General features: G+C 39.6%; 1 protein-coding gene across 1 annotated transcript in view; it reads right to left on the reverse strand.

Annotated features, from left to right (window-relative positions):
• The window catches only part of SPOCK1 (SPARC (osteonectin), cwcv and kazal like domains proteoglycan 1), a 294412-nt gene that overhangs the window by 47780 nt on the left and 221381 nt on the right, over nucleotides 1-25251 (reverse strand). The window contains exon 6 of the mRNA XM_054079892.1: nucleotides 14656-14770. Within this exon, the coding sequence (XP_053935867.1) occupies nucleotides 14656-14770 (115 nt within the window). The remainder of the gene's footprint in view (nucleotides 1-14655; nucleotides 14771-25251) is intronic.

Here is a 25251-nt window from a genome sequence, read left to right on the forward strand (position 1 = left end):
ACAATAAATGCAATTTGTTAAGGACTTTCTGTAGCTTGGCCATGTCGTGTCTTTCCAACCCAATTTCTTTAAACCAAATAATTTTGCACAGATTTGCACGTAATTAACATGAAAAGAGACTTAATAACACCGCAAACTACATATCACTTAGATTTCATTTATTACCCTGAATTAGCTAGTGACGAGCGACTATTCTCACGCCTTATCTCTCTGTGTAGGCATTTACAGAGCACTCATCGTTGTACCACCAATGCCACTCTTCATCCATGCTATAATGTCTGGAATATGTATTGAAAAGAGTCATCTGTGAAATAAAGCAAGTTAAGTTTGCCTTTGCATGTGGGCATTCGGAAGGAGGAAGAGAGGTCACTTGCAGAGGCCTAGGGCATTCTGTTCCATTAAAATAAAATTTCCTGAAAGTATCTAATACCATAACTGCTTTGCCCTACAGCACTAAGACTACTATTTCCAATAGAACGCGTACACCCAGCTCCTTCGTAAGCACCAGTCAAAATCTGAAACTGGTTCTTTACAGCCTGTCTAACAGCCTACTCATAAAACCAACCGGCTGGATGGATCTCTCCTGGCTACTTTCTTCTCCCCTTATTCGTTGTGACCTACAGCTAAGGACATTTTTCACACTGCAGACCCATTGAAAAGACTCTCATAATCTTGTTAAAGGCTGGCATACTTGACTCGCAATACAGAATCCTGTATTTGTCTCCTCAGGGAAATAAACACTTTTAAAGAGGCTTTGGACTTCTAAAATGACTTAAACAAACACAATGGCCACACTAGTAATAAGTGAATCAGTTTTCTGCTGCTCACAAAAATGTCTACAGTGAGGAATTTGGATTTTATGTGCCCTTGCACAAACTCATCTACAGCTTTATTTTTTTTACTGCTCGCATATTCTCAAGGGAAGCCAATTTCCCTTTCTAGCAGCAGTGACTTTGGTAAGTCAAAGCATCCAATTGCTAGAGGAGCGTTTTCTTTACCTCTCATCACTGAAACCCTGCTGTGGAATGCAATCTGTTTTCAGAAGAGCAAAGAGGTGAAGGACAAAAACAAAAGGCAATTACTCGAAGACTGTGAAGTGCTTGGAGACTGGTATTCTCTCGCATCTGAATTAGGGTAAAAGAATATACTGGTCAAAATGTTGCCAAGAAAAATGCTCTATCACCGAGCATGCTGAAATTTGTCTTGCTGTCATCTAAAATATGAAACTGTAATACAAGAGTATATAATATTTTCATTTATGGCTACTTTTTAAGAAAGATTACACCAATTTGTCAGCACTCCCTTAGGATAGACATTGGGCAAGGACCTGATAATATATTCACACTTTGCACTGATAATTATAATTCCATTATTTCATGGCTAAAAACTTTCTTACTATTCTCAATCCCTTGCCGTAACAGTAAAATAAGCTTCTGAACTTCCCCCTTGACTATTTACTTGAAAATTAACTGTTTTCAATCTAAAGCCATGAAACGTCTTTCTTAGGGACTCCTCAGTCTGAAATGTAACACATTTAACATGTTTCTCCTGAAGCACCAGGAGAAATAAAACACAGTATTTCCAATGGGTACGCTATAATACTTTCTGAGGTAACTAAATATTCAGAGCTGGCTTGAAGATAAACTTTTAGATCATAAGTAGCAAAATCCTGCGCAAACTACACTGGGAAGGAAAAACCCATCAACCCTCAGTCACTCCCAGTCACCTCATAGATGCACGTTATTCTCAGCAACCTCCAACTCATGTTTTTTTCAAAACTTCCAATGACAGAAATTGGAATTCCAATAATTATTAGAATATGAATAGGAATTATTTACAAACTTGAGGTGTAAATATTTACGAATACAATCACATCTTGTGAGATTTATTGACCAAAATACCTCTAATCGACCAAGCAAATACAGATTTATTTGAAACCTGGCAGCATTTTGTTGTAAAGCAAGAAACTAATCTCTTTTTATAGTAAGTTAAATGCAGGAGCTACTCTGTGGCCTTCACTAGTTCTTCGAGTACAACTTACAAGTCCAGCCTTGCTTAAAATATAAGTTGATTTAGTGTAATTAATTTTCACAAAGTCAGGAGTTTATGTTCTGAACCTTTGTTCTTAGCAACTGTATCGTGCAATGTGAAATAGCACCGCCACATAGCAGCAGGTTCTGAATTTCTTTTGAAATGCAAAGACCTGCCAATGAATCTGTTTCTCAGAAGCTTAATACATCGTTTTCACTTGCATCTTCTTTATTGTCATTCTTTTATACCAATGCTTCAATTACACACAGCATCCTTCCTTTATTGGGGGCTGCAGCTAATCATCTGGTTCCATAAAGCATCACCTAAATTCTGGTTTATAAATTCTTCATTACAAGAAGGTGGCCAAACGCCTTGCGCCCCAAAACTCAGCAGTTTGTACAGCTTTGCAAAACTCTGACGGAGATTGCAGCAGCCCAAGAACAGAAACTCCTCAAATCACCTTTACTACAGTAGCAGTGCTAATAAAAAACCAGAATCTAGTGCTGCTTAACAGACAGGTCTTAAAAGAGGCGGAAGGAACACTAAGAGAGAAAGAAAATCAGTTTGGGTACATGAGTGGATAGACATTTGCACGGTTGCCTTTGCAACAGAAGAATCTCAACAGTGTGAAACGCTGCCATGAGCTCACACTTTTCAAATCTGTTACAAGTAGCAGCTGCATTTCCCCCTTCCTCAAATTCCTCATTCATTTTACACCCTAAACTAGATGACTAAAAAAATAAAATCTATAAAATTAAATTATGTGCAAAATTATACTTTTTATTTAATGCATACTGAAACAATTGCCTTAAAGCTATATTTATACTATCATTTAAATACCTATACCAGTCTAATAATTTCCATACATCTTTCTAGTGGTCCTATAGCGTTAAATGTTAGGAGATTGGACTTTCTACTTCTAGTACCAAGCACAAGGTGTCCGTGACAGGAGCAGCTTAGTTCCAGACTGAGGCAGAGAAAACGAAAAACCCTTTCCCTCCTATTTCAGTTAGGAATGATCTCTGATGAACACTGCTGATTCAGACTTACAAAGGGCTCCAGATGAGGTTTCACCAGTGCTCAAAAAGTATTACCAATATTTCCGGCAATGCCCCTCCTGACACACCTGAGGTTTATTTTTACATCTTTCTCACAGCCCACAGTTACTCATAGTTACTCCATGACCAGCTAGCACACTAAGGTCATTTTCTCCTCTAGACTTTTCTAACCGAAGAGCTGTTAAATTAAAGCAGATGTTCATATTATTAGACCCCCAAGTGTATAATTACACACTTTGTGTTAATGAACTTCTTCCCATTTCTATTGTGTCGGTTCTCAAGGACATCCAATTGGAAATACAAGGATCTTTTTAAAGAAATGTGAAACAATATCCAATGTTTTTGCAACCAACTTGACTTCTTTCCATAAAAATGTAAACCAAACTGATAACACTTCCTCTCACTTGTTTCTTTATTGAAAAACCTATTTTAATTATTCATTGCCTTCTGGGTAATAGCATTCTCAAATGCAGTTACTGCATATGCTATATAGCAGTCACCATATGTCTTTCCTCCTCATACATTCAAAAAAATCAAAGCACTTAAACATTATATTCCCTAATAAAAAGAAACTGTGCTTTAAAAATTCTGATCTATTTTTTTTGGTTGAGAACTTCTTGTTTGCTTATGGGATTTCACTAAGTCGAGGAAAGTGGTTCATATATAAGCTTCATTTAACAATCTTAGATGTACGAGGTGAAGATTGGTATGAAAGATTATTTATTTTCCATGTCCAGAATGACAGTATTAATATGTAAAATGAAAGGGAAGTGCAATGCATACTTCATAGCACTGTTCAGTTTGTGATTTGATTATTTCCCTCAAACTAATTCTCTGCTGCCCACAAACAATGTAATTTAGAAATAAGGTGCTTCATCTGAGACACTGCTTCCAATCCATTCCCGGCTCATTAGGCTGATAAGAAAGGACTAGAACTGAGGGAAGGCTTTGCAACGTTACACAAACCAATCTCACCGCACTTCGAAAATGTAAGATCTCACTTTTTCTGGATGGGATTAGCTAGAAATAAACATTGGGTTTGATGCAAAGAAAACCCAGAGTCTGCAAAGCTGCCCTGTGACTTCAGTATTTTTCAGGTTTTATCAGGAAAAGTGCTATGCTGGTAACCTGGCCCGAGGACTTCTGGAGACAAAGTTGTTTCTAGTGTTTCTTGGGTTTCCTCTCAACCGAATATACCTCAAGCAGAAACTAATTAATCCCTTTGGGAAAGTCACAAAGCAGAATGAGGTCCCTCCTGGACATCACCATCTTCTTAGCCACTTCGGAATATTGTACCATTCCTTTTTCCCAGTGAGACACTACAGAGATCAACAACTATACACCACAATTGTTTGGAAAATCATGTTTCAGACAAAGAGATATATATTTTTTTCTCACTTTGTAGTCCCAACCTAAATCTAATTGTGGTTGTTCCAACTAATATGCTCAAGGAACTGTGGTTTTCAAAAGATCATAACTAGTCTGCTTTTTTTTTTTTTTTTTTTGCATCTTAGACTCTACAAGAATATTTGCAACTCTTTTGAGCACTGAAAGCCTAAACCTGAATTTCAACTGCGAAGGATCAATGAGGCATTTGTAACACGCAACTGCCTGCCTGAAATGACTGTGACATGATTTTATTTTACTCAGTTTTCATTTTTCCTGTTGACAGGGATTGCCTGATAAGCGAGTAGTCGCTGTTAGAGACCATACTTACAATTTAGACAATAAGAGAATCTGCCTGTTGTCTGTGCCTGATCACTCCTAGGTCCTGACTATCATTGTAAACAAATCGATAAACAAGACATGATGATATGTAAAATTACCTTCAGACAAGCCAGATGGAGCCAAGGCCATAATTTATTAAATCCAAGAATATAGTGATACTGTTGTATATTCTCAAAAAGGAAAGGGAACCGTTTCCATAAACATACCCTTCTAAACAACTAGTCATGAAATTGCCTCACTTAGAATACGATATTAGAAAATTGTAATTAAAGCTAAGTTGGAAAATCATCATACAGTAAACAGACTGCTTGGGCATAAGCTTAGCCACTTCCTGTGTTGTTATTAATTAGAAATATCATAAAGGCATGTCTGAATGCTTTCAGGCGACCGAAGATTTGTAATTCAGCTCCAAATGCAGATCTGACTATCAGGCTCATCCTAAGGAGATCTCCAGAGAGGCTAAACACCTGCAGGGAAGGTTAAACTGCAATTTGGAGAGACCAATTCCAGTCTCCAGAGTTTGAGTCTGTACCTCAAAAATTAACTGAATAGATACCTGTATGTTTTAAGATTTGGGACAGAAAGATCCCATGTTGGTTGGCTGGAAGCTTTTCTATTATTGATATTTATTTTTTGTGGTATAGGATATTTTAGTGTTTCCTCTGTGGATAACAGAGACTCATTTAACAGAGATGAACTCGAGCCAAATTGTTCAGATTTTAATAACTCACAAATGCAGATCCCAATTCTCATTTTAGTCCATCTCTAAAGAGACACGTCTGCTTTACAAAAAGCAGATAATGTTATTCTTTTTGATCTACACGCAGTCCATTAAACCGAATTACAGAGAATTGCAATTCGTCAGAGGAAAATGAATGTAGAAAAATCACTGTTGCAACAGTGAAAGTTGTAAAATATGTAAGCTTATATATTTGTAATGAGAGGGTGATATCTCAAATACCACCTCCCTTCTTCTGCACTACTAAACAGGGAATTAAAAACAGGAAAAAAAATATCAGAACTAATTTGACACAATGCTGAGGAGTGCACAGAAAGTAACAGACTCTCTGGAATGATCAGTCTGTATTCATTTACACCATTACAGACTCAGAATAACTTTATCAAAGACAACTAACTCAACATTGATGATGGAACTACTCCAAATTTATACTGGGGAAACCAAAGATTTAGTCCTTAAGATACAAAACGGAAAAAAAAACCCAAAACCAAACAACTAGAAAAAGACTATATTTAAAATTTTAAGTCTTATTTTCTCCTGTATTTTATTGAAAGGGTTTGTTTTTTTTTTCCTTTCCCTCACAGTAGGGATATTTTAACACTGCAGTGATAACCACTATAATTTATTTCTCTATTGAGTTTCTGGAGATTTAAAAAACTTCTTCTTCTATTAAATTTTAGGGAAATATTCCCCAAAATGCAAAATCAATATCCATGAGAAAAACTATACAAACCCAGTCTTATTTATTTTTGTTTATGATGAGAGATATTTTAGTGCTCCAATTATCATTATCAGTGCACAAACACCTGCTGTTCCTAGACGGTGTTTCTATTAACACAGTGTGCCACTCTGATAGTTTTCTGTTGGCAATCCAAAATCAAATTACTTCTTGTCTGAAAATTATTGTTACTTGCTGGCACTATTTACTATGCCTGTCATTTTCTAATCTTTTCTTTATACCAAAAAAAAAAAAAAAAGAATAATCAATCGCCATTTTAACATTCTGTTTAATAAGCGTTTATGAAACTTTGATTACCATTGAGCTAAGGATGCCCTTAAATAACCCCTGTGCATTTATCCACTCTAGCGGTGTTCGTATCCTTCGCACAGCAACGCCGGAGGTTCTCTGAGAGTCATTATGGATGAGAGTATATGGATGAGACCCATCGTATCAATTTGTTTATAGTATTTCCATTTTAGGTGGGAACCGCTCCCGGGCAAGAGGTGAAACCCAAATCCACTGATCAGCCTGGGACAATAGCACGGCTGTAAATGCTTACAGTAACATAAGGACTCGCCTTAGCCACAAAGCGCTGCCAGAACCGCAGCCTTAAAAGTTTTCTGTCAGAAGATTTCAAAAGGATTTAAAAAAAATCCTACTGTTTTAAATATAATTACACTGTGACATAGTTATTTTTATACAGTTCCCGTCTCCCGCTGTCGTCTGGAATTACTCTTTATTTAGTGATGATGAACAGTTATGTCTAATGTCCCAGTTCAACCTCAAAAAATTATGACAGGAATTGTGGCTCAACTTTATTCTATTGGCACGTCACCTTGTTGAACAGATACGTTTCCTACAAGCACAAACCCTAACAGTGAAGTTGCTACTACAGCCAATGTTGTTTCAGTAAGTACCTAAAAGGAGGGTGTGAAGGAGCCCCCGGACCCTTCCTCTCAGCCAAACCAGCAGCAGTGTGGATCAGGCTCAGGCTCCAAAGGAGATAAGGGAAAGAAATTATTATTTGCAAGGACCTAGAAAAATGCATAGATTCAAAACAATGGCTTTATGTCAGCTTTGACTATGTGTGGTATCTTTCTCATATTTCTCTTCCTGGCATAACTAATATCTTTTGTTTGCTGACGGCTACATTCTGTGTTCTTTACTTTCCTCTTTTTCCAAGAGTTTGTTGCTATCTTTGGAATGTAGATACCAAGCCTCCAATCTTCCGCAAAAAAAAAAAAGGAATATTAGAAGCTGCCTAAAGTGAGAGGGAAGCCCATAACGACAGGTCTTGAGAATGGCTTCTGATGCATGTGACCCCTACGGAAGCTGGCAATCCTTTCCACCTCAACGCAGGTATATCAGCTGATTTCGGGACAGAATAGGACAATACTTTGAATGCATATACTCTGCCTTTTCCTTCTACATTCTTATTGCTTTCACAAAAAGGAAGCCTTACAAATTAATCTTGCTTCTGAGTTGATCTACGTGATTCAAGACATCTCCTTGCCTTCTTTGGGGAAGCACCATACTTCTAAAGCATGATATCATAAAGCTTTACAAGGCATGTCCTAATTTGCTAAGAAATAGATAGAAGATTCTGCAAGGGTGCTGCAGTACCTGAAATTGTTCCGCATGAGGACTTGTTAATGGTACACTACAGAAATTCCTTACACCTCACTTCTGCAGTATAGCAAAGTCATTAAAAAAAATTTGTATGTTTTTGAGATTAAATTACATTGATTAAAGATGTTTCACTTACTTTGAAGGGGAGCAGTAACTACTATTGATCACCTCATTATATGTAGCTAGCCTAGAAATCAGTGTAAAGAAGATGTGTGATTTGATGGGAATGTAAGAGATATAATTTTGGAGTGATATAAATAGCAGCAGTTTTAATGTTTCCCATTCAGCAACACCTACTGCTCAGTTATAAATTCTTCTGGATGATCTGATTTTCAAAACGGACCAGAAAGAGCCTTATAGGTAGTGAACATACAGAGGACTTGCTACCCAGGTAGGGAGTTACAAACACCAACTGCCTCTAAGCAATCCTCTGTAGTTTGTGGACATGGTTAAGTATTAACCACACAATCACACCAACATTTCCTTCAGCAAAGTGCAGGACACAGTGTCCTCTCAAGCAAACCTCTTGTAAGGGCATCAACATCTTTCTGAGCTACTGTAAAAGGACTCGCATTTAATAAGTCCTTCCTGAGCTATTCCAGGGCTAGCTCTGCATACGAGTCTTGATAAAACACACCTCCTTCACATATACAGCAGAAGATACCAAAGTGATGTGGTGTAGGGATATAAAAACAGATCAGGAAAAACTAGCATTTGTATATCAATCAATTAACCTGTTCTCATTCACCTTATTAGCTTTTGTGCTTTATTCTTTTTCCGCATGTGAACATTTAATTAATTTAGGTCTCATTCTATCTAACATAACACTCCTATAAAAATACATTTTTCCCCACGAAATCTGTATATGTAGAATGTTCAGCCTTTCCTTTATAAGCTCCTCCTTTCCTCTGATACACAAAAGGAAGATGCATGTGCGGCCAAGCTGCAAAACAAAACATTCCCATCCACCATCACTTTACTCTTTCTTCTGACCCCGGCAAGAACTCGATTTTGCTACCTCAGTCTTCAAGCTATTTGCTTTTACTTCCAATAGGAGTCGGTGATGGTAACAGCCATCCATGAAGAGCAAAGATATCAGCTCTTGCCTGCTTCTCACTTTCTTTTAATCAAATATTAATTGGGCGCAGCCACTTTACTACTCACAGGCAATATCAAGCAGAAATGAAAAAAGTTTCATGCTTTCAGGAAAGGAATAATAACAGTTGCTTGTGTGAAAGCTTGCAGGCAAAATAACAGTAATAATAATAGTAAAATTTACTACTATAATTGCTATTTACAAATACTAGGTAACTCAGATTTACTTGGACGAGGTCATTTCATATTACAAAAGTACCGAATTGCAGTATTTATACAGAAAAATTTGTAGCAAAATTATCAGATCCTGTATAGTTTGGAGCTAATAATCCTACTCTTTACTAACGAAGTCCAGAGAAGGCGCATGTGAGTGTCCGGAACACACATCACTGTGTTCTACATTCTTATATCTGCCCTGCACTGAAAGTTACTTTTTAGTTTGTTCAAACATAATTTCTCCTCTGTAAAACAGGACATATCCCCTCTCCCATCAGTTTTAATGAAATTAGAATGTTTTTGTTTTACCATTCGCAGAGTTTGAGACTCAAATAGGTCACTTAAACATCTACCTGGAAATTCAGTGCCAGAAATCATCTTTTTTTTTTCCAAAGCTGAAGTCACACAGGAAAGATTTCCTGGCAAATCAAACCAATTTCAACTCAACCACATTCATGACTCATACTTCGTCCTAACAAACTTTAAAACAATGTACTCTGCAGTCATAAAAACTCGTGAATAGCAATCTGAAACTGAAAAATTTGTTGAAAGTGGATTTCAAAGGAAAAGACTTAGTTCCAAAACTTTAAATTCCTTTAGTTGTCAGTCATTTAGGCACAAGAAGTGATACAACTCATCTGGGAAACGAGACTGATTTCTCCGAATGAACTTCATGCGCTGAGTGCTCTTTTTATAAAGAATGGAACATTAGACCTTCTCATCCATCACACCTAATAAGGACACGTAGTTAAATGCTACAGTTCATATCCCAAAACATACCTAAACTAGGTAGATTCTTCATCAAGCTTGCCAAGACCTATTCCTGCAACTTAAAATGTTCTCTTGGTTCCCTTTAGAAATTTAAACAACACTCAATACAACTGAATCTTTCCTTCTGCCTATTGACCTTACATTTCCCTTATCAAGATAATAGCGTTTCTTTAGAAGCTGCCTTGGGCGTTTCTGCAAGGTCAAAAAGACACAATGCACAGATAGGGATAAACCTACTTTGAATTACTGCATCTGTTCATGCTCCAGCGGCTCTGCAACCCTGATGGCAACAAATCAAGACTAGTGTGCTGGGAGTATAGCACTCCAGAACTCGGCTTCTTAGAAAACACAAAAATAAGGTATGGTAAGAAAGAGTCCTGACATGCTGTGAAATTACCATCCCATCTGAGCTACTACAGCGCTAACACGTATAACAAACAGGAGTCACACAGGTATGGGGAAAGCGGATAAAACCGCATTACTGCAACCATGAAGTCACCATTGCCAAGAGATGCCCCAAGCACTGCACAATTTTTGTTTTATTGGCATAATAAACTGCATGTTCAAGGGAAAATCCCCTTGCCAGTAGGTTCTGAAGAACTTTACCTGGTTGTTTCTCATCTGAAGTCCTTTGTTTATGGAGGGGTATTAGAAGTTTCAATTAGCCTCAAAATACATTACACATCATGAGAACTCTAGTTAATATTGCAGAGCCTTTGGAAAGAGGTACCTGAAAATCACCACCAGATAGGACTTTGTGTCTTGTATAATTTCTGCCACTTAGGTGCCGCTAAGAATCAGTTACCAGCCCTCTACTTTTGCTGAAATTATAGTCCTGTTCCTTTCACAGCATTAGATAAAAGCGCACATAGGCTCTGTAAGGACAGCTAACCTCAGGGCAGATTACAGCTTGACTTTTGTCTCTGGGTAGCTGAGTTGAAAATTAGCGGCTATCACAGTAGCATACTGTAAAGCTGGGATACCGCTGTGAATAATGAAGCATATCAAGTGTTTTGATAAACTAAAAGTATCTAAATGTGCCCCAAAAAGAAATGAGAAAAAGCTTTAGGGCTTGTCTTTCTCCATTAGTGCCCTCACAGAGTCATGTTTTCTACCTCTCAAGCACTGACTCAAACCCCATTCAAGAAAATGAAGAACATGATCCTGTCATCTCTTCACAGATTTAACTTATGGTACAAAGATAACAATGTTATTTACCATTAAAGGCAATTATTCTGGTGTAGTTTTCTTCTGATAGCATTTGTGTTATTTCACGAACATCTCCAAGCTACCAGTTAGCACTATAAAATAGAATTCCAATTTTTAACATGATTATTAATCTTGATTGTCATCCTCAAAGCAGAGATGTTTTCAAAGGAGCCCAGAGAGGAGGAAGGAATATGACTCTGACATTACATTCAACTGTTACCTCCAAGCACATACACTTGGACTGCTTTTCTTTGATGCTGCTGCCAATTTTATTCACAAGCGTATAAAAAAGGTCATGACATTTAGAATTACAGTAGTCTGGAAATTAAATGTTCCTTTACATTTTTAATTTCTGAAAGTAATTTATTATGGAATAATATTTGAATATGATTGAACGAGCGTGTAAAGATGAATGCAAACTGTCTTTAAATTGGAAGTTCACAACCACATACATTTAACCTTGTTGTATAATAGGCAGAGAAAAGTTTATGCAATGGCTCAAATCGCTGCATTTCCATTTTGCTGGAAGCATTTGAACTGTAATTTGCCTTAGTATTTTTCCCTTGACATGTCTGTAGGAGGCATGAGGTTTAGCTCTCTATCATTTTCTACTTAAGATTACGCTGTATTTGAATGGATTTCACAAACTTGGCAACTAAATAGGGAGCAGAAACCGGGTCCCAAATGTCTACACTATTCTTTTATACAAACTCTTATTATGAGAAATCAAACTACTGATTTTTATACCAATTCAGCAATATTAATGATATTTCCTCCTATCATACAATAGGAGGAAAATAGAATAATTTTGTGCGAAGACGAGAAAAAAATACTAACGTATCAAGTAACCAAAATGCAAGTCAGAAGATAGATTTGGAGATAAGGTAAAGGGAAGATAACTCAAGTGCTGCCATGAGCAGGCGTCAGGGGACTGCCACGCTCTGCTGTGAGATAGCCTTGTGTCTCGCACATCACCTGAGACACTGGTCAGGGCTGATTTCTGCAGAGGCAGATGACACAAATTCTCGAGCAAATAAAGTAACCTTCTGAAAGGCAATGCTACTTCTTTGTGATCAGCAATTAGAATTCATAATTCTCCCATAAATCTAAATGAAAGCTGCCTGGCTTCTAGGCTGTAAAGGGCAGACACACACAATACTGACTCCCTTTTCAAATACTAAAATCGTACTTGGGTAGAATTTATACTGGTGTATAGAATGTACTTATGTTTTCTCATAGAAACACCTTGGAGGTCTTCAATAAAAGACTGACAAACTCTGAAATACTCAGTTTGAGCCCCCATTACAATCAGTGGGTAAATAGAAGAGACAATGTCTGAAGAAGAGAGACTGAGGAGGAGAGTTGAAAATAGTCTTTAATTAGCCCATTATTGGCACATTCAAATACCCGGAAGAAAATCTAAGGTAAAGCAAGTTAGAAAGTCCCTTTGCTACTGATTATTTGATTCTCAATACCAAATCCTTTTGTGAGCATTTCAGCATCTAACCCCAGAGAGAGAGAAAGATAAAGAAAAATATTATAGGACTATTGATTTTTGCATATATATATATATATACACACACACACACACGCACATACACAATCACTCCTGTGCTTGTACGACCACCTGGCAATGACAGCCCTTATGTCCCAGGTGACTGTGCTCCTTCAAGGGAGCAAAGCACACTTCATGCCACAGTGAAGATGGCAGAATTAAGGCATTTAATATCCCTGTTACCAGGGCAATTGCAGGAGGAACAGATCAAGTCTGGCCTCTTGGAAAAGCCCTGAGGAAAGTTGCTCTGCAGATCAACCAATCTATTAAATTAATGCTTTGTTGGCTGGAGTTAAAGTTTTGAGTCAAGCAAAACAAAAGCCGAGGTTTCAGAATACATATACCCTGTCAAATTGCATTTATCAAGATAAGGGTTATTAGAATCTTTTTTCTTGTGTGAATGAAATAGTAACTTTAAAATGTCACTGAAGATTTATTAATCCGATACTTTCTGATAAGGGCAACAAAGAGGACATATAAGCTGTTCCCCGTGAGAAGAAAAGTATATCTTTGCGCCTGACTACAAGAAATAGAAAATATGAATAAGGCAATTTATCAGTGGGCATTCTGTAACCAAAAGTTTCAAGCCACATAAAGCAATATTACAGTTATATATAGTGTGTATTTTCAAGAGTCACTGCTTGTTCTAGAAAGCAGATAGAGGCTTCATGAGAAAACTGGTGCTGTGCTGGTGGCTACCGTGTGTGGGCCACCACCAGCAGTCCCCTCAGTTTTCAGCTGAAGCGACAGGGCTTGACATAACCAAAGGAAGTGCTGTTTAAACTTTTCTTGCCATTTCTGTATCCGCTACTGTTGAAATGTGTCCATGGGGAGGGGGAGCAAAACGAGGTTCTCAAACATTTTTGGTCAAACAAACCTTTGTCACAGCTTCATCTTTTTTATACTCAATGTGGCACACAAGGCAAATAAACACATTTCAATGCTTAACATAATAAAGCAAATCTTTTAAGACACCGCTTTGGCTTTTTAAGCTACTAATATAGACAGGAGCTCAACAGCTGCCCGAGAGAGGAGACACCACGGTATTTAACAGGCTGGTATTCACTTTGCCACAGATGCTCTCACCAGCACGTCTGCACTCATACCAAGAAACCACAGCCACAAGCAACAACTCTTCTCCCTTCCAGAGGGCTTTCCCCATAAAAGGATGGAAACTCATTAGACAGAACCTGGCTGCGGCACTTACCCCGCTGCTGGACTTATGCTTTTAGTCAGTCTCTTTTGCAAGAACTAATTCCCTTTGGATGAGTTCGCTCTGAGACAGCTTGTGCTCACTTCCTTGGAAAATACCTGGGGGAGTGAATTAGCTCACTGGGCTTTCAGAACTAAATAGAGAACTCGCTGAGAGCTGGCAGGGAAAATGGCCATTTGTGCTGAGACTCCAGCCTTCGGTTTTATAAAACATCATTTCTATTGAGTTTGTAGTTGAAACAGTTTAATATATAAATCCAGATATGCGTATGTACCTTTGACTTCTAATGATAACATTAATAACAAAATTATTTAGATCCCATCTAATACATGTATGTGTGACTTTCAATGACTTTGTGGATAAAATACAGGCTAATAATAATTTCTTTTTAAATTATGAAGTAACGAACCATTTTCTTTCTAATCTTTTATGATGATTCAGTATGTCAACTCAAAATATTTTCACTGAAATGTGAGAAACATTAGCCAGAACTCAGTCTTCCTATGAGACTTATTGACTGGGTGTTAGTATCGCAGTAGTTAAGATGGTGAAAAGCACTCCGTGTTTAGAAAAGTATTAGTTGTACCATAGTTTTTCCTCAAAAGGTGCTACATGTAATATCTTACATTTTTCTGGGGACATAGCAGGAACCAGTTAATATACTACACTTCCACGAACAGCTCAACTCACCTGTCTTCTCTGTCTTGTGTTTCAAACTTTCAGGTCCTGGAAGGCAGGGGCAGGGCCCTTCACATCGAGCTGTGATGCTTTTGCCAGAAGTACATGCATGAAACTCCAGCTTGCACTAGAATAACAAAAAAAGCAAGAGTAGGACTTGTATTAGAACAAGATCTAAAAGCAGCAGCTGTAGATTAAACGAGAGATTGCATTTAGCAATAATAGCATTGGACAGATTGCAAAACTTCAGTCTCTATTGAAAATGCCATTGTTTGTTATCATTACAGATAACAACAATAAAACCTACTTCCTATGCAGAGTTTTGTACAGCACTTCTAAATGTTCCTTGTAAAGCATTGTTATTATTCCCTGCTTAAATACATGGACTCTGCAGCACAGAAAGCTGAAACAATTTCTTTGAGGTTATCTAAAACATCAGTGCCGAATCAGGGAAGAAAACACAAACCTCCAGAATTCCATATATTTCCTGGGCTGCTCTACTGTGGTTTTGGGTGTGAAATCATGCCATCTATCAGCTGTTACCAATATCAATTCATTGTTTTGGTCTTTTAAGGAGCTGTGAGCTCTCAACTCCTCCTGCAAGCAATGGGCTTGGTCTGAATAACACCCATGAAAAGACATCAGCTGAAACAAATCAGCTCAGCCCATCAGCCTGGTCCTTCAACACAGCAGCTTCTTATAACGAGGAAGAAATTTTAAACGACTCCGATAACTATAAATTGCCTTAACAGTTAACAGCACCAGCTCTGAAAACAGCCATCCATCATGCCATCAATTCCAGAAATACAATGAAATCATAAAACCGAAGAGTGGAGATTACACCATGAGCAGTACAGTACAGTTCCCTATATCTGCATGCTGTTCTTTTTCCTTTCCCTTCCCCAAAACTTCAGCAGATGGAATTTACAGCAGCTCTTGACAGTCAGCACGTTGAAACCATTTAGGGCAGCAGGATGTGTATTGGGTGAATGAGGCAACTCAGAAGAATTAATATTGCAAAAGTGTGCTAATTAACCCCCCCGATTCATAACATACTGACTATTCATAGCCTGCTGTTTGGACTACAGATATTTCAGCACTGACTTTCCTCTAAGAACTTTATGCCTGGGTAGTTGTCCCCTTCTGAAGCCTGGACTAATAAAACGGAGTAAAAGAAAACAGCACACAGAAGCAGGAACAGAAATGTTCAAGGCGTTCTCTTTGGCTTGATACCTAATGAACTGAATTCAATCTCATTTTTTTGTCATCTTCAAGCACTGATTCCACCAGATCAGAATCCAAGGGCTTTTAATGCAAGGGGGAGCTTTGCCTGCAGCGCTGCGGCTGGCGCTCCTCCCTGCAGAGACTGCCTCCTGCCAGGGGAAATGGGAAATGTTGGGCTGTAAAACCCCTTTGATAAATCTGAGTTTTATTACAGATTAATTATTTTTCTGTTTCAAGTAGGCCAGCACGCTTGCACAGTGCAACACAACGTGTTTTGAAATGTGCAGCTTTTCTGAAGGCTGAAGGACACGCAGCGTACGACCATGGTGTTATGCAACAAGGATGCAGTGGGCATCTGGAGCTCAACCAGCAACAGCCACAAAAATCACAGCATCATCTTCTGTTCTTTCAATACGGTAGAAGCCAAGGGAACCGAACAGGATGTTGTTACAAGATAAATACCTCCTGCTTTGAAAGTACAGCAAATATCTTGGCTTTGCCTCTGTTTGTTTTCGTTAAAAGGGCTCATCTTTGCCCAGGCTTTAATCTAGCAGCAGGAGACCATTATCCTGTGCCTACATCCTATTCTGTTGACATTATCTCCCGGCCATTCTGAACTTCAATGCACCCTGGTGGTTGCACACTCTGTGTGATGTTCTGCCCTTCAGATTCAGAGAATGCACAGCCACACACAAACATGTGCAAGTTTAGTTTGCGCTTTATATAAATTTCTTACAAGACTGAAGGGAATAGAAGTACTTTTCATCTGTTTGCTCCATAAACACACTTGCTTAATCTATGCTGTTTGGACAGAACACAAACACAAGAGAACGTATCAGAAGGATAAGAGAAAGGAGAATGCTCTCCGAGCGCACAGTCCTGAAGGCAACGACTCTTTTTGCAGAGTCGCTAGTTATTTATTCCGATAGTCAATATGTTATTGAGAACACGGGCATAAATCTTCCTGCTGCAGCTGGAGTTGATCATTTAATCCCTTACAGAACATCAATTAGTTACATATTTTATTATGCATAATAAATGTAAATTACATATCCAAGCATTAACAATTATACTTTAAATACCACCTTTAAGATGGTAAAGCATATTTCAAGCCCGTTATTATGCGCAGTTAAGAAAGAGCTTTACAGTTGGAAAAAGCAAGGCAAGTTTTTCCTCAGCTTTCCTTATGATTGATAAAAATGACAACCAAAAAGCTCTACCTAAACCAAAAAAGAAACTGCTTAAGAAGGGTTCTCTCTATGATCTGAATGTGCAGGGCAAGAAGGAAAGCTAAACCTGAAGATCACAGTGGTGCAGTCACACATGAGTAAATTCACACCTATGATTTACCACACTATATTCTCACTCGACTATTCTAGGATGGTGGTTTGTACACATATTCATAGACCTGGGGTGGTAGCTCTCTGTTGAGGGAAGAAGATGAAAGAACTCCATAATTTAAACACCAAATTAGGATAATACTGATTACTTTTCAACAGCTAATCACCGCATGCAACTGTTTTCCCTTTCCCTAAAGAAAAACATGAAGATATAGTTTCCCTGTGATGGTGTGCTTACTCACTGTAATAACCCACAGGAGTGGCTCAGCTTTGCATTTAATGACATTGCCTAAGCCAAACAAACTGATATTCAGAGGCAGAGTGGCCACAGAAGGTGCATAGTGGAGCAATAATGAAATTTTTTGGACTAGTTTGCCATGGGATCTACAGTCCAGAAGGAGCCTGTTGGCTTCCCCCAAACCATGGAGCTGCATTCCTATTTTTTTTGTGGAGAAAAAACCAATTCCCTTCTTTCCTGTTGCCACCTCATCTCCTTCTCAAGTGTTTTAAAAAAAAAGAAAGATACACAGTAAAGGACAAAACATATTAAATGAGGGAATGATAGAATGTCAGTCTCCAACATGAAAGGAACATTACAAGTCTTGCAGACATGAGCCACAAAGCTCCTTGCAGTGACTCTACACAGGACTCAGTGGCAGCAGCCCCACAGTTTGGGGCTGGGTCCCTCTCATTTCAGGGGACTCATCTCCCTGGTGGTGTGACTGGATATGTCGTGACTCGCTGCTGAGTCTCCTCGTAGAGCTCAGCGGGTCCTGCCAAGCTTCGTGTTTCTCTGCTATCTCCCCGGTGTGTGAACTGCATTTTTTTTACTATGAACCCCAAGGCCAACATAAACACCTCTAAACTATTTTACTGCAAATAGAAAAGCTGCTCTGTTATTTGTTGCTAAATGTATATGGAGATCAATAAAATATATGAGGGGAGAAACGGTTGAACGTATTCATGGAAAATTCATAAATTAATTTATTCAACTAAGATGTGGGAAATTATTGCAGAGTGTGTTTTGGCTAAAGTGTTCCCCTGAGAACTCACTACTCGTATAATGATTCCCTCTTTATTGTCAGTGAATCTACAGCAATGTGTTTTGCATAAGCATTCACATTTGAGGGAGAAAGAAAATAGCTACATAAAATTTATTCCCAGCTCTTTTATTCTTGCCTGTCAGTCTCCAGCCTGTAGTACCTGCTAGAGCAGAATCTAGATATTTTTTCATGATGTATTAAACCAGCATATCTCTGTCTTTATACTGGCTTTCAACTTTTGGCAGCCAGGTTTTGATCTAACCTGCACATAAGTAATATCGTTGAATAATTTACTGTGATCTTTTATACAACGGTGTACATTGGATTCATGACTGCCTAGGTGAGCAGTTGAGTACAGCCTCCAGACCACATCGATGCCTTGAAGAACTCTGCATCCTGACACAAGGAACTCGCGCACCTGCAGCCAAGGAGGGCAGCAGCAGGGTGAAGGAGGAGAGCAGCGCTGGGGCGCTCGGGCAGCTGATGCCCATCACCAGCGGCAGAACGGAGCAGCCAGAGGAGCTGCCTCCTGGCTGGAATTGAGCGATGTGTAGCTCTGTGCCCTCCTGCTCAGCCCAACCTCCCTTTGGCAGCTGCAGGTGAGGCACCACCTAAGGAAGCGACTCCTTCCCCCAGCAGATATCTGGCCAGTCCCTGCTGAGCCCAGCCAATACTGCCCTGCCCACGGGCAGAGGACACGGGAACGTCAAAATAACAAATGCTGCCAACGGCAGCGATGGACTTAGTGCACACTGACAGTATTTGGTGCATTAACTACACACGCTGGGACGGAGAGACTGGCAGCTCGCTCAGTAATGACTACAATACACAGGGTAAATACTGTCAGATCTTAGCCCTGACAGCACCTGCATCGCGAATGCAGATGTAACTGAGAATCTGCTCAGCAAAGGGGAGTCTCTCCAAGACCCCGATTTGGTCTTAATGCATGAAATTCTTAATACGAATCTATAATGTAAAATTTCTTGCAGTTACGCTGACAAAGGAGAAAATGTTAGCTTCTAAACTTTTATTGCTTCTATCATTAGTTGAGATGTGAATTAAAAAGGGGAGAGGCATATATTTGTTGGTAGGAGTATGTAGGAATTAGCAGACAATATACATGATGAAGATAAACTACCATGAAGTCTCCTTCACAAAAGATGGAAGGAGAGTTAAATTTTATCATACATTTTAATTAGTGTACTATAAAACTCTGAAATATTATATCTTACTAGTAGCAGTGGCTCTAAAACTCTGTTGTTGAAGACACTGCATCTTCTTTAGCGCCCTGCAGCTTTTTACATTTCCACAGAGAATTATTTCAGTGCAGTGTTTGTTTTATGGTGCATCTTTTGTTCACTCACAATGAGTCTCTTCTAAAGTTCAGATACAAATAACAAAAGCTCATTATTTTCTACCTTATCTCTTACTCCGTACCTGCCACCGGCAGAAGCTAAAACATCCTGAAATTATAGCATCTGTATTTTTTTAGTCTAGAGTTTCTTCATATCAGTAGTTTTTCATACCTATCTGTCTTAGGAGATAATTAGAATCCATTGGAATTCAGACACCCGTTTGAGGAGGTTTGTTTGTTTACATGCTTTAGAGCAATCCTTGCCATTGCTTCCTTAGCTGGGCCTCTTATCAGTCTTTTCTTTATAAGCCTGTTTTCATCAGATGGAAAAAAAAAAAGAATTACTATATTTGGAAATACCCTCAATCCGAAAGTTTTTCTTTTTTTTTTTTAAAATAAAATATAAATAATAAGATAAATGTTCAGTATCTTTTCTTCAGATCCCAGGACAAATTTCATAGTGTGCTCTCCCCACTGTATCCTGCTGAACGTTAAAAAAATTTAATGGAATTCTGCAAACTTTCTATGATCTGTAAAACCTGATATCCTGAAAATAACTGCCCAGTCGGGAGACAGCAGAGTCAAATGTGTGAACTCACGTTTGTAAAGGGAGACGCTAATGCAAAAGACCTGACACAAGTCTCCAATTCGGGGCTACGGGACAGCGCTGTGGGGGTCCGTTAGCACTTTTCCTCCCTGCCATGCAGTTCTGCTGCCTCTTTGCTGCTCGAAAACTAGAGCTTTGCCCAGTCCCCACTGCCCTGGAGACAGCAAGGGGCTGCACGGAGACAACGGCAACAGAGATCTGAGCCTCATAGTGGGCGCTGAGAATACGGACCAAGCTCTGTCCCCCAGACTGACCCAGAGGGTAGGTTTATACTGACAAAAGTGGCTATTTCATGGCCAAACTCATTTTTGCTACCTGGTATAGTCATATCTCTGGACGCATTTCTGCTTGAAGGGTGAGCTCCCTACAGCAGGGCTTCCTCTCCACCTACGCCCGGCTCCAGGGTGGGACTGGCTCGTGTTATTGCAATAAAAATAAAAGGTAGGCTAGGGAAAAGAAAAAAAAAAGTCATTTTCTTTCTGTTAAAATAGCTACCGGGTGAACATACAGCACTTTGTCTCTGCAATAAAAGCTGTACAAAGATATCTGGAGTTCTAATTAGGAGCTCTGTTCTCCTTATGAGAATACATAGCCACTGCTGCTATTAATAGGAGTTATGCATGGATACCAGCGGTGGAATAAACTCTAATTAACACAAGCATTCTATTGTGTAAATACACATTGAGCCATTTTTGAAATGGGCGCTAGCTGTAGCTGTGGAGCAGATGTTAGAGATGATTGGCTCCGAAATTCCCCTGTCTGCAAGAGATGACACAAAGGACCTTATTACATCTCAGGTAAACAACAAATATTTGAGAAAGTCTCTCATTGCATGCTTAGCTGACAGGCTAGTGGTTCATAATCTGCTAGGGAAAAAAAAGAGAACAGCTCGCAGGCGTGGGGTCAAGAAGAAAGAGATCCAGGTTCCAAGGCATCGATATTAAACAGGCTGAACAGATTTACGCAGCTGAATGCAGTGATGCCAAGGAGTCTCATGCAGCAGAGCTCTCAGAACCACAAACTGCTCTACGCTGCACGACTCGACCCTCTGCAACCCTGCAATTCTAATGAAGGAGAGCTGCAGGACTCTGCCCTCAGCGTAAAATTAACACTGGAGCTCAGGAAAACCTGAGACCTGGGCAATGGTTAAGTTGGGAAGCCACGTCATTAATACCACCAACCGCTCCAAGCACATGGTTCAGGTCTCTCAAACGCAGCTTGCCAGTTCTAAGGTTTTAAAAGGTAAAAGCACCGTTCTGTTATTTTAAATTTTTCTGCTGCTTTTTTTTTTTTGTCAGGTCTCAGCCCTATTAACTGACTTACATATTTTTGATGCTTACAGCACAAGTTTAAACAACTATCAGCTTCAGAGCAATTGGAAAGACAGAAGGTTCATCTTCCAGGAAAGGACAACTGGTTCCTGGTCCAGGCTCCAGAAAAGAGTCAGCTATCATGCAATTCAGGTTAGCATTAATTGCATATTTTGTGGCTCCACACTATAATTAGAGCTCTGCACACCTCTAAAATGAAGTTTCAACCCCTCAGCAGGAGAGAGGAGCAGAAGCAGCTCTCTGTTTCCACCAGTTAAAGTCAAAGAGTTGTTTCAGAAAACCAAATGACCCTCAGCAGAGGGTCAAGCTCTGCTCCTAAGAAAAGTCCGTGCCTCTTCTTTGCCCTCAATTCAGTCATGAGAGACCCTTAAAAGCGAACCTGTGACCATGGGGTACCAGTCCTACTCACCGGAGCCAGGGCAAGAAGGAGGAAGGGGGAAAGATGTAGGGTTGAGCCATGGTGAACACCCATAGGGCACAGCGAGAAGCCCTTCCCAGTAGGGTTGAAACGCAGGGTGATGGCACGGCTAAAGCAGTGACCATGGAGCAAAGCGTCTGACCATGCTGCAACCACAATATGCATTCTGCCACTAATTTGTTTCTAAAGGACTAATTGGTTGATGTTTCATATTTGCAATTGGACTCAAAGTAGCCAAAAGCATTGTGTTTAAATGTTACCCTGATGGTTAAAACCACTCAAAGAACAAAGAATTGGACTTCGTTCTTTTTTTAAAAACAGTGCCATTCCCCAAACTGACTGATAGCTGAAGATTTAGAAGAGTGACTGCTTGTACGCACGTTGAACCGTTTTAGTGTTTGAATGGCAAGGCAGCACACCAAGGAAATTATCATGTACTCGTGCTACCGCAAACTGCCCTTACAGGCAGAGCAAAGGCAGCTAATTTGGGGACTTCTGGACAGACCACTGAAGGACAAAATCCTGCTTTAATACAAAACAAATTGCCCTGAGAAATAGCTGTCAATCAGCTCAATGTGAAGCAGGAAATGTTTAAAAATGCAGTTAATTGCTTCAGCTGGATGATAGGGCATGTAAGGTCACAGCATTGGATACAGGAGGTGGAGGGCATTTAAGGGAACATTTATTAATGCAATGTAACGAGGAAAACAAATGGTTGCCATTTTGTGAGCAAGCAAGAACACAGTTCCAGGCATCAAGATTCAACATATCATTCAGAAACTGATTTTGGTTTTAGTAGTAATTTAGACGCTACTTCTGGAAACACCTAGGCCAAGGTGGAAGGAGCGTATCTCAGTTGTTTTATCATCTTGTAAGAAACACAGGTGCTTACTGGAACAGCACTAGAACTTGACTGGATGGAAGGTAGACTTACAGTGAAATCTGAGCTTCAGCCTGCAGTTTGATTTGGATGACTCTACAGATCATTTTCGAGTCCTAAGGTCACGCTCACCCTCTGGGCTGGTTCCCTGTGCATGAACACAGGAGCTGAGGAGAGGATGCAAAGTCACCCACCCCCAAGGGGCAGCTCTGAGAGAGGCTCTGCCAGCCATCCTCCTCCTCACGGGAGGGTGGGAGCTGCCGAAGGTTGGCACTGACTGGGGGATCTCTGCAGGATGCTTCATTGTGTGGCATAATCATGCACTATGCCTGGTAATTACTGCTATGAACTGTCTTTGGAGATGCTAATTTCCTAGTCAGGAATATTTGCAAGATCAGAATCCAGATGCAAATGTAGACAGCACTGCTGGCTTCTTTTTAAAAAATTAAAAGTGTATCTTGCAGCCCACGTTCTGTATTCACATACAAAAGCATTTCCTGTTGCTAACTGTTCACTCCTTTTTCCTCCTGCAGGATCTGCATGACAGCTCACTAATGGTGACCATTTTCTAGCTGCGCAAGGGAGCTTTTGCTTTCCACACACTAGTCTGCCACATCTCAAGATGTGGACTTTGAAAATCACTTTCCTACTGCATTTGTTTTCTTTCTTTTCTCTCTCTCTATATATACATACATGACATTGCTTTTGTCTCTTACAAAATCAATCTCTAGTTTAACTTCATAATTATGAAATCAGAGTTCACAGCTAATAGCTTTATGCAAAGGGGAAAGAAGATACTTTTTTGTTTTTTTTCTTTTTAATAGTCCAATGCCATCTTAGTTTAAAAGTAAAGAAAATCACAGGTAACAGTTGGAGATTTGGAACAATCGATGCTGCTTGAAATGTACTTGCCATGTAATTGAGATGCATTCTTGTTCTGTAGCCATTTACTGATCACATGAGAACGATGATTTGTCATTTTTACTTGCTTCAAATTACTAAAGGCAATTTAATTTCTCTCATGGAGATGACACATCAGATAACATGAACATAATCAAGAGGTAACGATCTGTGGCTCTATGCACATACAGATACTCCAGTTACCAGCTAAACAACTGCCTACATATGGCAGAAGGAAGGCAATACAAGATATTCAGATCCCCACGCACAGGGTTCCCACATTTTAAACTGAGTAATTTAGCTATGCCATGCGACTGTATCAATCTCGATTTCAGACGAGGCAATGCTCCATCTCCTCAGTCATTCTCATATCCATCTGTCCTTACCTGGGCAAAGCAGCAACATCTGCTGGATCACTATAAAGGGTAGGCACGTTCCCTCCAGCCTTTTATGCAATCAGTATGACGGCAATATCTTAGCATCTCAAAACAGTCTCTCAGCCAATGCTCCTCATCCATTACTAACTGCAGAGTCACATGCCTTCTGTAGGAGAACGGTAGCACGTAAGGAGCCTAAAGCAAGGAACTGCGTCCTGGCATTAGGTGAGGGTCCTGTGTTTAGCACCGTATTTGCAGCTCCCTTCACGGCACCCGATGCATGCAGCAGTATGTTACCAGGGATGAGAGTCTGACTGCTATGGCTGTACAGGCAAAGCACAGTTTAGAAGCACAGTTCAATCTTCTCTCTGACATATGTATTTTCACACGTAAAAGCTGAAGGTAAGTTGCTGCTACACCTACTTCACCTCTAGAAGCCCTGATGAATTAGTCTATTGAATTTGTTCTCTGCTGCCTATTCCTTCTCTAGCAACTTTGCCTCATAGAACACTAACGTTTAAACTAGCATATCATGCTCATAGCTGTATGCTTCCCAAGGCATGTGTTATAACATTACTGGGGAGGAAGAAGACTTATCTAGAAACATCTCAGAGCCTACATAGATGAGGGTCTGGGGAGCTTTCAGAAGTGTCTGAGAGGAGAGAACAAGGGTCAGGCTAGGTGCTGTACTCTGGGCTTCTGAGCTCATACACCCTTAGCTAGCAAGGATTCCTTAAACTTCACTGGTTGGTTATTTTTTTTCTCTAGAATGAGTGAAAAATGATGAGGGACAGAGGACGCAGATACACTGAAAAACCACCCTGGCTTGTTTGACAACTTGACAGCGCAGTAAGCAGCCGAAATGTATTCTTTCTCATTACAGAACTCTGTAGTTTACCTGGGCTATCAGTCATACACTAAACATACAACCAATTCCTGACGTGCCTCTGCAAACGTGGAAACGTGAGCTTTTACAGCATGCATGCTCAGTTTTCAAACAGAATGTCATCCTCCTCTAACAAACTTTGTCTTTCCATGTGAGAGATAAAGGTCAGTCTGAGTTTTTCTGTTCCCAAATAACATCACTGATAATAAATTCCAGAAGGTCAATCCTCTCCTCCAGAATCAAGTTAA

This window comes from Cuculus canorus, chromosome 14 (genome assembly GCF_017976375.1).
Source record: "Cuculus canorus isolate bCucCan1 chromosome 14, bCucCan1.pri, whole genome shotgun sequence".
In the NCBI taxonomy this organism is placed as follows: Eukaryota; Metazoa; Chordata; class Aves; order Cuculiformes; family Cuculidae; genus Cuculus; species Cuculus canorus.